Source organism: Castanea sativa, chromosome 11 (assembly GCF_040712315.1).
Source record: "Castanea sativa cultivar Marrone di Chiusa Pesio chromosome 11, ASM4071231v1".
Lineage (NCBI taxonomy): Eukaryota > Viridiplantae > Streptophyta > Magnoliopsida > Fagales > Fagaceae > Castanea > Castanea sativa.
Genome location: NC_134023.1, coordinates 50235437 through 50248605, shown reverse-complemented (window position 1 = coordinate 50248605; position 13169 = coordinate 50235437). Strand labels below are relative to the sequence as shown.

General features: G+C 33.0%; 1 protein-coding gene across 2 annotated transcripts; it reads left to right on the top strand.

The window, feature by feature from the left end:
• Positions 1-5630: 5630 nt before the first annotated feature.
• Positions 5631-10846, top strand: LOC142617780 (UPF0481 protein At3g47200-like). 2 transcript variants are annotated; one of them, XM_075790740.1, is made up of 3 exons: positions 5631-5836; positions 6771-6867; positions 9220-10846. In XM_075790740.1, the coding sequence occupies exons 2-3, from the start codon at positions 6817-6819 to the stop codon at positions 10588-10590; spliced, it is 1422 nt and encodes a 473-aa protein (XP_075646855.1). In that variant the 5' UTR covers positions 5631-5836; positions 6771-6816; the 3' UTR covers positions 10591-10846. The 2 variants fall into 2 exon arrangements, with proteins under 2 accessions (XP_075646855.1, XP_075646857.1); XM_075790742.1 differs by lacking the exon at positions 6771-6867 and having other exon boundaries at positions 5635-5836; positions 9220-10841.
• Positions 10847-13169: the final 2323 nt, after the last annotated feature.

Here is a 13169-nt window from a genome sequence, read left to right as displayed (position 1 = left end):
AAACCAAACAAAATTTTATCACAATTCTATTTTGAGTGCCCATTAAGTAAATTGAACATAAATTGCACAATAAGAGGGAAATGATGGGTTAGGGAAGCAAATTTAAAGAAAGGAACGACTTCAAAGATTGCCTATTAATCTGTTTTTGCTTATTAATTAAATTAATTCCATGAGAAAACAGAAATGCTTGTTCAGTAGACCCTGTCAAGAATTTGATCCAAAGGCCTTTCCCTCTCAAGTGTACAACGAATGCCAAAATGGTACATACTAGACTGCAAACTAGGCTCCTAAATGTTGCTACACACGCCCTCTAACAACCCTTAATGCATAGTAGAAAATAACACAGTTTAAAGGCAAGCATAACTACTAATAGGACATTTCCTCTTGAATATATAGGGTTCCATTATAATTTGAAAACAATATTACTTTACATGTAAACTTGTTTGAAACCTGCAACTTTTGAACTGCAAGGAATATATTCAAGACCGAATACTAAAATTAATGCTTATTTCATACCATAGCTAGATTGATAAAAACTTATAACCTTAAAGTTTTGCTTCAAAATTCACAAATCATTGTCTGATAGACATTAACTCAAATCCACATAGAAGAGAGAAATGTGACAAGGTTACCTGAAGTAATGCTTGTATGCAATCCAATAGCACCAAATTCACTTGAAATTCATCCAACAAGAAATATTGTTAGTAAAACCTTATACCTCAGCATTTGTCTATACCTAGGTAAAAGTAGATCTTCCACTCCATTTTCATTTTGAAACAAGATGCACAGATATGCCACTTGAACAAGTTTCCAAATCATTGTAAATGAACCAAATATAAATTGATTAAAACATGGTCAGGCTTATTGAAATGCATGTACACATCTAATTTCCAGAAAAGAAAATAAAAAATAAATGACAAAAATCCCAAAAAGAAAATAAAATTACTTATGGAGATGGAAGCTGAAGGGTCGCCGGAGCGTCGCTGATGAGTTGCTGAGCGTCGCCAATGAGTTGCTGAGCGTCGCCGGTGAGTCGCTGAAGTCTCACGGCGAGTCACTGGATCGTTGCGAATCGTCGCGACGTGAACCGTCGCGGCGCGATGCGAACTGTCGTGGCGAAGCGTCGCGGAGAAGCGTCGCAGCGCGATGCGTATCGTCGCGGCGCGATACGAAGCGTCGCAACACGCGTTGCAAACCGGCGCAACGCGATGTGAAACCGTCGGGATGCGAACGTCGCCGGTGTAGGAGCGTCGCCTCAGGTCGCCGGTGCCGAAGCGTCGCTGAAGGTGCGATTTGGGCATCGCCGGAGGTCCGATTTGGGTGTGTGAGGGAGTGGGTAATGTGTGAGGGAGTGGGTATCAGTGAAAGGATTTGGGTATTGCTGAATGAGTGAGGAAAAAAAAGAGAGTTAAAGAAGTATATATAGGATAGCTATAGCGACGAATTCAATTTCGTCACTATATATTAGCTTTAGCGACGATTTTAATTTCCTCTCAGATTTACGTCGCTAAATCATATGTTTTTTTTTCAACGACGAACGCTTTTCGTCGCTAATTGTCTTCTTTAGCGACGAAAATGGTTTCGTCACTAAAAGTATGACAGTTGCACCTTTAGCGACGAACTTTTTTCGTCGCAAAACTACAACTTTTAGCGACGAAATATATTCGTCGCTGTAGCTCCACTTGATTTCGCGCCTACCCTTTCAATTGGCGCCCCTAATTCAGCAACCTCTAGAGTGACGAAATCTATGTTTCGTCGCTATTCATAGCCTTTAGTGACGAATTTAGTTTCGTCGCTATTGCTCCACACAAATCTTATGTTTTTCTTTTTAGCGACGAAAATATTTCGTCGCTAATTGTCACCTTCAGCGACGAAAGATGTTCCGTCACTAAAAACATAATTTTCAGCACCTTTAGCGACGAACAAAGTTGTCGCTGTAAATCCATTTTGGTTTCGCGCCGGCTCACTTGATCCGCACGACTAATTCAGCATCCCTATAGCGACGAAATCAATATTTCGTCGCTAAAGGTCACCAATTTTTTTATAAATAGCGACGAAATATAAATTTCGTCGCTATATGGTACTTTTTTGCGGCGAAAAAATTTTCCTCACTAAAATTCGTCACTGTAGTTACATTTTGTTGTAGTGCTCTATCCCTTCACTTTGTTTTTGTTCCAATGGAATAAAGAAAAAGGGAATCGTAGATAAAGAAATATAGCACAGAAACTTCATATATCACCTCGATTTGATAAAAATTAAAATAATTTTGTTTCAGTGTTTACTACCCAAAGGCGAAAATCTTGGGAGCCTAGCAAAGTTCATCAATTCTGTTCCCCTAAGTCCTAGTTTTGCTAAAATTTTTGGTCAATTTCATGGGCTTTGGCTTATTTAAGGACTCGAAGATAAAGTTATCTTGACAACTCTCAAGATTTTAATTTGCCTTATTGTATTTATAGTTTTTTTTTAAAATACAAAATAGATATTCTATTCTAACCTGATATAAGTATATACGTATGTGAAGCTTTTTACTGAAAATTGGAATCCTCGCTTTGCACCTTCCCATCTCGCAAAAACATTATACCTGTAAAGTAACCATGTGCATAATGGTTTTTGTATTTATATTTAGTATAGTACAAATGATATACCATAATTATTATTATCTTAAAAAAATTAGTCTACCATACGAAGTGTAATACTTTGTAAAATTGTAAAGTTCATACTTTCCTATATTTAAAAGAATAAAAGATATACTCTACGTTTTTTTGTAATATGGGAATTCCATATATACTATAATAAAGAGGGGGATTCGCCTTGACTAAACTATAGTACTCATACTGCCAACATAATTCTTTACTGTGATAATTTGCGTTATTTTATATATATGGGAATGTAAAATTAGTAGATCCTTATTTCAATTTCCATGTTTTACTATTTATTACTAAACATCAACACTTTCATTTTTTTTCCATGATCATGAATTATTTCTTTAATCTATAAATTTTTATTTTTTAATAATCCGAAGGATTAGATCTAAGTATCATATTATATGTAATTAGGTATATTAGATTTTAAATAATTAAAAATCAAATTGTTTGAATTTTATGAGAAAGCAAAATTTTTTTTTGGGGTGGTATCATTGGGATGCAATAAGAAAATTTAGATTATATGTTATTAGTACTTTAATCAATGTTGTTCTAAAATATAATTTGTGTAGAATTTATTTGTTTACAATTATTATACTTATGTTCTAATTAAAAATATATTAATCATTTTGGTTTTTAAAAAAATGGGTTAAAATAAGGTTTTGGTTGTATCAACCCAACATATTACATGGATCATGTCATGTCAAGTCACTTAATAAACATGTCATGTTTTCCTCAAAAAAATAAAAAATAAAAAAAACATGTCATGCTAAGGTTGAAAACATTTGACGTAATTATTAAATAAGACATATTAGGACTGATCCATGTAGTTTAATATCCTTGACTCAACACATCCACTAAAGCATATGGTGCTATTGGCCAAAATCGGTAAGAATACTAACATACACAAGTTAATTTAAAAATAATAAATGAAACTACTTGATAAATATAGCCATTCTTTTAATTCCATATTTTTCATTCAAATTTATTTTATATCCATTTATATGTCTATTTACTCTTATTTTTTTTCATTTCTATTATTTATATAGATTTTTTAAAAAAATAATACCAATTTTCTCTAATTTTATATCCATTTATACATCTATTTACCCTCTTTTCTTTTTCTTTTTTTCTTTTTTTCATTTCTACAATTTATAAAGATTTATATTGAATACTCTTATTGATATATTATGAAACTAAAGTTTTAATAGGTGAATAATTGATTTGCTCTAATTTGATCTTGGACTTGTAGCTTCCAAATGTCAAGTTTTTTTTTTTTGAGGAAACTCCAAATGTCAAGTTAATTTATTTATTTACACGTTTACATCTCTCGGCTTAAGATAATGTTCATATGATCATATAGCAACTGTAATAGTCAGTAAATTTCTCATGAATTAAATTCATTCTACTACAAAACCTTAATTGGCTTTATTTTTATTATTATATAATACTAATAAAATGTCAATTTGATGCAATTGGATAACTTTTCTATAAGCACATATTAAAACTTAAAATTTCACACTATTTAAAGACACTAAATTTTGTCTTCACTAATTTTTTCGAATTCAATTGCCTACAAATTATCTTTCAATCTTGCCCCAAGCAGGATGATGGTAATGATGATAACTACAAAGAATAAAATAAAAATGTATGAGAAAAATGATATCTTTTTATTATTATTTTTTTTTTTGCATATAGGTATATTATCCTTAATGGTGGCAATTGACCACGGGTTTGATCTCATTCGTAACTGCGTGTAAATTATCAATATATGTTTTTAATAATTGAAATTACCTTTGTAATCAAAGATTCTATCCCGGTGCTTATGATTGTTATTTGTTTGACTCTAGGAAAAGTAAACTTGATTATTTGCCAATCTACTGAATCACTTGGGAAAGGATTTATCAATTTTTTTTGCATATAGGATGTAGCCCGGTTTAATCTTATTTGTAACTGCGTGTAATTATCAATAAATGTTTTTAATTGAAATTACCTTTGTAATTAAAGATTCTATCCCGGTGCTTAAGATTGTTATTTGCCTGACACTAGGAAAAGTAAATTTGATTATTATTGGATAAAACGGCCAATTAATCTACTGAATCATTTAGAAAAGAATTTATTTCTTTGGCTGGATACACTAGAAAAAGAAATGGGTTGCAAAGAGTTAGCCATTGACATAACACTAGTCATGGAGCCAGTCCAGTGGCCTGAGTGCTGCAACTACCGGGTCCCCAAGAAACTTCGTGAGGTAAATAATGATGCCTCATTTGCAGGACTTGTGAATTTATTTTTATTTGTGTTCATCTATTTTGGTTTTTTTTTTCCTCCTCATTTGCAGGTTTTTATACTTTGTTTTTCTTTTGTAAATGAAATGCTTATCCACACATAATTTTCTAATAAAAATATTTCATTACTATTTTTTAATTTAATAGTGGTATACAAATAAATTTTCGCAAACTACATTTTTCATCATCTTATTTTTCTTTTCAATAAGAAAAAAAAAAATTGCTAGTCCTCACTTTTCATCCCAGAAACCAAACATCATAAGTAAAAATTAAGATATTTTCTATCACTCACTTTTTTACCTTCATATTTTTAATCACCAGATTTTTAACACCCAACCAAACGCATCCATAATTCAATGTGTATATTTCTCTTATAGGTCACACCCGGGTCCTGCTTCTAGCTACCATTCTGTGTGATTAAGATGTAAGTGAATAAGGTCATGTCATGTTTACTAAAAAAAATCAGGTCATGTCTGTCTGTGTAGACTAAAAACAAGTCAAGGCAACGTTAATCATTCATGGGGTGTGGCCCTCCATCATGACTGTTTGTTTTCACCGGCCAGCTTGTGAAGTCGAATAGTAAATGCGACATTGGCGATGATGCTTGTTAGTTGTGACCAATAATGCACAAATTAATGACAAGTAAAATCAACAGTTGTATGTTTGTCAGAAAAGACGTCATGGTTATGACGTAGAGAAAATAAGGGTTGGGGGGTTCTCTCAATAAATAGGAGGGCAAGAAGGTTTTGAGAATTGCTATGAAGTGTACAGAAGTAGAAGATTGTTTCTTATATGAATGAGTTTAAGCTATGAGAGAGAAGAGAGAGAATCAAATAGTCTTAGCCTTGCTTCGTTGGACATGATCTCTATCATATTCTGCTAGTTTTTTCTTTCAAGCAGAATTTGCAGGTTCTTTTCTCCATCCTTTCTTTTCAAATAGAATTTGCATGGTTCTTTAGTACATCGTTTCACTTTAATTTTGTTCTACAATATAAAGTTCGCCAAATACTGATAATCTAGTTTATTTCTTATTTCTTATTTTTTATAATTCATTAATTTAATTGAGTTCATATTTAATAATTTTAATTAAAAAAATATGCATTTTAAGGTTGGTTAATTATATTTTATAGTTTGTACTTTCTGATTTGGTTTTTTCACTCAACTAATTTACTTCCTCTAACAAGTATTAGGAGACGCTAATCTCAAATAAAAAATTAAAAAAAAAAGTTTTAGAAGATGCATTTTTTTTTTCTCGTTGGAATGTAGATTAGTTCAGTCACTTCAATATATATAATATATGAGCATGACACCCTAGAATATAAGAAGGAAAAAAAATACTAGATTAGAATTATATAGAAACTCCAAATATCAACTTAATTTGATAAAAACCAAATATATTTTTGAATTATCAAGAAATTTGCCCAAACCACCCCCTCCCTACTCTGGCAGGCAGTCAGTTGCTTAGCTAGTGTCGCTACTTTTTCGACGATCCCTCCCTTCCCCACCCACCACCCACCACCCACCACCCACCTCATCTATTAGGGTATTTGATTTAAATTGGATTTGTCGTAATATTGATGTCCTTTTTTACGGTGGCTTTCTATAGAAGTCAAGCTTCGGAAAATATTTTGATGAGCATTCTTAAGAATGCAACCTAACACTAGAAAATAAGAAGTTTCTTAGAATATATTTTCAATTCAAAATATTTCTTGTCATGAGCAACTCTGAAGGCTATGGGTGTTGGTAGTTAGTTGTCCCCTCCTCCTCCCCCATATCTTAAATAATTTTCGTTCCCGATTCTCCTGCAACTTGATCTTTTGACTATGCTATATTGAGCTTCAAGGATGCCCCTCCACACATAGGATGCATCTGGTTTCTGTTACACCACCATGAAGGAGCATAATGCAAAGTACCTAGCTTTGCAAGCTTGGTGTAGTAAGGTATGGGTGTTTTATTGAATTCACTTGTCCAAAAGCTTAAGAGCCTGTTTTGTATATGTGTTTAAACAACATGTTTGGTATGATTATTTTTTTAAGGAGTATTTGAATTAGGTTGCTCACACTGAATTTAAAAAGCTCCTCATACCAGTTTTCAAGTATCAAATAATGTTGCTCAATGACTGATTAGAAAATTGTGGGACCCACTGAAGTGACAAGAAAACATAGTGAGTGTTTGGATTGAGCGTTTCCGTGTTTGCGTTTAGTCCAGACGCGTTTTGCTCTTTTTTTTTTTCTTTTTTTTTCCCCAGCCACACTTGTTGACTGTCCTGCGTTTCTCCTCTTTTTTTTCTTTTTTTTTTTCCTGCAACAACACGCTTTTCAGGGACAAACGGCTACTGTTCATGAACCGTAGCTGTATATATCTGATTTTTCAGCTGCTTTCTATCGTGAACAGTGTGTTCGTGTACTGTTCACGGACCCACAAATTTTATTTTCAGCTATTTTTTTTATTCAAAATGGGTCCCACAATACTATTTATACATTTAAAAATTATTTTGTTACAGTGTTTTCAGTTTTTAGTTTTTAATTTTCAGCAATAAATTCTATCCAAACGGACCCATAATATTCTTTCTTTTTTTCTCTACGCGGCATGATTTTTCTTTTTTCCCTCTCTTGCACTTTGTTATTCTTCTTTCTTCCTCTTCTTCTTTCTTTGTCTTTATTTTTTGCCTCTTTCTCCCTTGCACGATCTCTGCTTCTTCTCTCTCTTTTTTTTTTTTTTTTTTTTTTCCTCTTTCTCTCTTGCACACTGTCTTCGTCATGTTTTTTTTTTTTTTTTTTTGTCCACTCTTTCACACAGTCTTCTTTCATTGCTGCTGTGTTGTGGGTTGTGTTAATTTGATATGTGGTAAGGTTGTGTTAAGTTTGGAAGAGCAAAGAGAGAGATGGGATGAGCAGGGAGGGTCTCTTGGATGAACAAGGAGCGTCTGTGTTGTCAGTGAGAATAAATAAATATTTATTTACTGTTCATTTCAGAAAATACCCACTTTTTTTTATTAAAAAAAATACATAAACATATCAAACACACAATTATATTTTTTTTTGCATTTTAAAATATGTTGTATGAAATATGGTACTAAACAAATTTTTTTTATTATAAGTATTATAAACATGTGTTTTTACAATATTTTTTAAATCATAGTTTTCACATCATTTTGAACAACAATGCTTGAAATCCGTTACCAAACAGGCCATAACTTATTGGGAAAATCAGTTATTTAACATAGTATCAAATATCCTCCACTCTACTTCTCATTTAAAATCTCATAAGTTGTGCCTCACTTATTAAAAGAGAGTTTGAATCTACATGTGAGGGGAAGTATTAGAAAGTATGGGGTTAAATTATTAAATTTATCATATCTCAATAGCTTGAACTTTTAAAATAATTAGTAATTTAACCTTTACAAGGCATGAATGTTGAGTTCAAAACTCATAGGTCCTTAAATCCCATCCCACCTCTCCATTTTGAGGTACACTATGTACTCAATTTTACCCAATGAATCTTCCTCTCACCCTTCTTCTAACCCACAAAACGTTTTCGATCACCATCTGGTCATAGAGAATTAAGAGTGATTGAAACAACTCATGACATATTTAGAGAGGGACCGCTTGAACTACGGCTTTGATGAGAATATTCTATTGCGTATGTGATAGCAAATTTTCTTTCCATCCCTTAACTTTTTCAAATCGGCTCTTTTATTTTCGAAAAGAATTCAGTTTTTTAAGTGGCAAATGAGTGCGGGTGAGCCCAAGTATTTGCCCAATATTTTACTTCCTTTGATGCCAAACTCAACTTGTATTTTCTCCTAGATGTTCCTCTACATGTTCCTATTGAAGAACATCGAAGTTTTGTCTCTATTCATTTACTGGTCCAATGCTTCTTCATAGACCTATAGAATCTCATGTATTTTCTAGCTCGTCCAGGGTGGTATGGAAAAAGAGAATGTTATCATCAACAAAGATACACGCTTTCTGAAGTTTAGAATACATGAATTTGCACGTTAAACATAATTGACACAATTATATAATGGAATAATCATAATGACACTTGACATAAAATTGAAGTGCAATTATAATATAATTTGAATTATTAATTAAATTTTCTCACTTTTGCTTTTAGAAATTATATAAGATTTTTAAATTACTCGACGGTTGACACTCTCTAGACTATTAGATCTAGAAAACATAATCTTATTCGTGTTGATTTCAAAATGGCTGCAAATGGTGCCTCATGGAATAAGTTTTGCAGTTGGTGATTGCATTCTATTGCTAATGATTGTTGTTTGTCACTAGGAAAAGTTGGCCATGGCTACCGGTGCAACTGATACTTCACTAGAAAATGGACTTCCATGCGAAGAGATTATCATTGACATCACACGCGTCGGGGACCCTAAGCGGGCCCCCGGGTGTTGCATCTACAAGGTCCCCAAAAGACTTAGAAAGATAAATGAACAAGCCTACACTCCAAAGCTAATTTCAATAGGCCCTGTTCATCACAATAAAGACGAATTGAAGGACATGCAAATGGTAAAAGAACGTTATTTCAAGGCGTTCTTTTCTCGGCCTTGTAGAGGCCAAAAGGAGTTTGCACGCATCATTGAAGATAACTATGAAAAGATCTGCGAATGTTATGCACCAGAGATTCCTCTACGCACCGAAAATGAAAATTTCGTGAAAATGGTTCTACTGGATTCTATCTTTATCATTGAGCTCTTCATTAGGAGTCATAGAAATGAAGATGTAGAAGATTACATATTAAGCATACCATGGCTAACGGATGGTATAAGGCAAGACTTGATATTACTCGAGAATCAGGTTCCATTTTTTATACTTGATGAGTTATATCAAGAGTTTGCAACGTTTGCAGGCTATCAAGCTTCTTTTCTTACGCTTGCTTGTAAGTACTTTTTTAACAGCGAGGAGGAAATATGCGATAAGAAAAAAGTAAAACATTTCACTGATTTGCAGAGATATTTCTTCCAACGACCCGACCAGAATCCTGGAGATCCTATTGAACATCGACATAGTGCAACAAAACTGGAGATGGCAGGATTGATATTCCAAACTGAAAAAGGACCAGAAAAAAAGAGAAGCTTACTTGACGTACAAATCAAAAAGGGTAATAACTTTTCGGAAATATTTCCATGCTTCAATTGCTCATGGCTATTGCATTGCTTACCGTGCATGAAAAAGGTTCCACTCTTGGAGCGTATGCAAACTCGCTTGGTAGTCCCACACTTAGTGGTAGATAACAAAACTGAAGACGTTTTTCGAAATCTCATGGCCCTCGAGCAATTTCATTATCCAACTGAAGCTTACATATGCAATTATGTCTTGCTATTGGATTTTCTTATCAACAATAAAGACGACGTAGAGTTGCTTGTTGAGGAAGGGATTATTGTTAACTCTCTAGGCAGCAATGAAGCAGTTGCCGACATGGTTAACAAACTTGGTCATGAAATTGTGGAAAAAAAATCCTATTACCATGATGTTGCTGAAGATCTTAATAAGTACTACCGCAATTGGTGGAATCAAAATATGGCATCCTTGAAAACAGTATACTTTCGGGATATTTGGAGAGGAACTGCAACTGTTGTTGGGATTATAGTTCTTGTGGTAACTGTCATGAATTTCCTTAGGCCTTTTGTGTTCAAGCATATTTAACTTTTGTTTCTGAAATATTATATATTAGGTGGAAGTTTGGCAATGCAAGTATTGATTTTGAAATTGTCAATCTGTTCATTTGGTGTTATTGTTTCCTTTCTAAAAAGTTCTAATTTTGTACTTCACCTTTTGGATGCTCCAAAGTCCAAACGTTATTTCAGCACGATCTAGAGTTCTTATTTTCCCAAAAGTAAAGTTGTATCCTCTTGGTTCCCAAATACAAGGGTTATATATATACCCTTCTCAGTTTAACATCAGATTGTATAATTTGTATTACCCCAATAATTGCATTCTTCTGCTGGTAAGTTTGTATAAGAGTTTCTTACAAAATAATTTTTGACAGACCAGTTACAGGTCAGAGAATGTCCATGAAGATTAAATAGGGTGGCTTAAGCTTAACCAGGTTCAACCCTCGTACCAATGATCCACTTCCTACCCCTTGGCCCATAGAGCACTTGCAGCAGTGAAGCTAAAAAGCTATATAGCTATTTTAGCTCCATCAAAACACAAAAAAACCACCATCCAGCAGTGGAGCTATAGCTATTTTTTTTTTTTAGCTTTATTGCTACAGTGCACATCTATTAATTATAGAAGTGCATTGTAGCTTAGAGCTAAAAAAAAAAGCAATTTTTTATTCCCTGCTCAGTTGTGTGTGTGGCTGTGATGGTTGTGTGTAGTAGATATATTATTTTATTGTAGTAGATATCTTATTTTATTGTGTTGAAAGCTAAAATAAATTTACTGCTGCAGCATGTGTGTAGGGAAAGTTGCTGTTGTGGTCTCGCAAGAATTCAAACCTAATGTTCAACACTCCCTATCGATACTAGTGCCGACTTAACCCCTAGGCCTTAGGCCCCCACTTATCCTAAATTTTTTTAAGGTTTCAAGTCTTCATTAAACCAAAAACAAAAATCCCAAAACTATACTATAAAAAAATTCCAAAAATGGTAGAATAATAGCTAATTTTTTATAAAAGAATATATATATATATATATATATATATATATATATATATATATATATATAGAAATCAATTAGCATGAATGTACCAAATAATTATTTTTAAACTTGTTAAAATAATAGCTAATTTTATTATTTTTTAAACTTGTTATGACTTAGAATGAATGTACCAAATAATTATTGAAATCAATTAGAATGTACCAAATTGTGATTGGTGAAATTATAGACCCACGTGGATCTACCACTTTTACTTGACTACAAGACTTTCTGCATAAATAAATTGTGACAAAAATTATGGCAAAAGTTGTAGTCCTAACATTTTCCTTCTTCGGGCTATTCATATATGACTTCTTGAAGTTATTGTATTTGTTTATTCATATTTCTCACTATTTTTTCCTACGTGCAAACTTTTACCAAGGGCTATTAATTTTAACAACCCTATGAACAAAGATGTCAACTGCTGTGACCAATGAGAGACTTGTAGTCAAGATATGTGTAACTTAGTAGAATAATAATCTGTAATCTTTTATTAGAAAAATCAAAGTTTAAATCATTCTCTCCATTATTATAAATAATTGAATTATAAAAAAAAAATAGTCAGTTGCAATAAATTTTGCATTGACTTGAGTATTTTTTTTTTAACAATTAGTGTTAGTGGGGAATGGAAGGTGGAGTTGAGTACCTAATTAGTAATTACTTCAATAATACTAACTTGGTGCACCTATGGTACGCATTCATTTACAGTAAAACTTATCATGTGTGTTTTATGTGTGCATACATCTCTTATGAATGCAGCTAGTTCAATGCAACTAGTTCTCTGAACAAGGCCGACTCTGGTCCTATTTCTAGCTACCCATCTTTGAGAGTAAGATGTAAGTGATTCAGGTCTTGTGATATTTACCCAAAAAAAATCAAGTCATGTGTGAGTGGATCATGTTTCTGTTTTGTTCACTATTGTACATTTTTAAACTCCTTAAAACACAAGTTGTTTAACCTAGTTATTTAGACAAATGATTAAGTTAGGTAAATTATTCAGACCTAAGTTAATACAAATAAATCATATCATGTAAAGCAGTGCAGAAAAGTAAATATCACACGATATGATAATCCAGAAAAACCAAACCGGTAAAAGAAAAGGGGAGGATTTAACCTACCTATCCTTAAGGTAAAACAAAATCCACTATGAAAGAATTAAAGTTTTACAATAGTGACTTACACCAGTAACATCCTATTGCTACCTCAAGTAGAAAACTTACTACCATGACCACATGATAGCTCCAAGTTCACGGACTACTTCTTTTTCAGATCCACAGCATCCACAAGTACACCACTTGTAATTCTTGAAAGTTTTTTATGCAGCAACTGAATCGGTCACCAAGCTCTCGACATCAATCTCGATCTTGATAACCCTAAGTATGTATGAAGGCAAACACCTCTAGATCTCACAAGAGATTCACATACACAGCATAAACAACAATCTAAAAATGTGGTTAGGATTTTTCCTTTTATACTTAAGCCAAAACATAAAACTTTACATGTCGAACGGGCTTGGGCTGAGTTGGAAAATTCTGAAAAAAAAAATCCGCACGAGCTTTGATCGATCGAGTCTAATTTTTGAT

What these genes read in the sequence shown, in the direction of transcription:
- LOC142617780 (XM_075790740.1), top strand. Translation starts at nt 6,817, where the DNA reads ATGAAGGAGCATAATGCAAAGTACCTAGCTTTGCAAGCTTGGTGTAGT. An exon ending in TGCAAGCTTGGTGTAGTAAG is followed by an intron (nt 6,868 to 9,219) that starts GTATGGGTGTTT and finishes GTTTGTCACTAG; the next exon opens with GAAAAGTTGGCCATGGCTAC.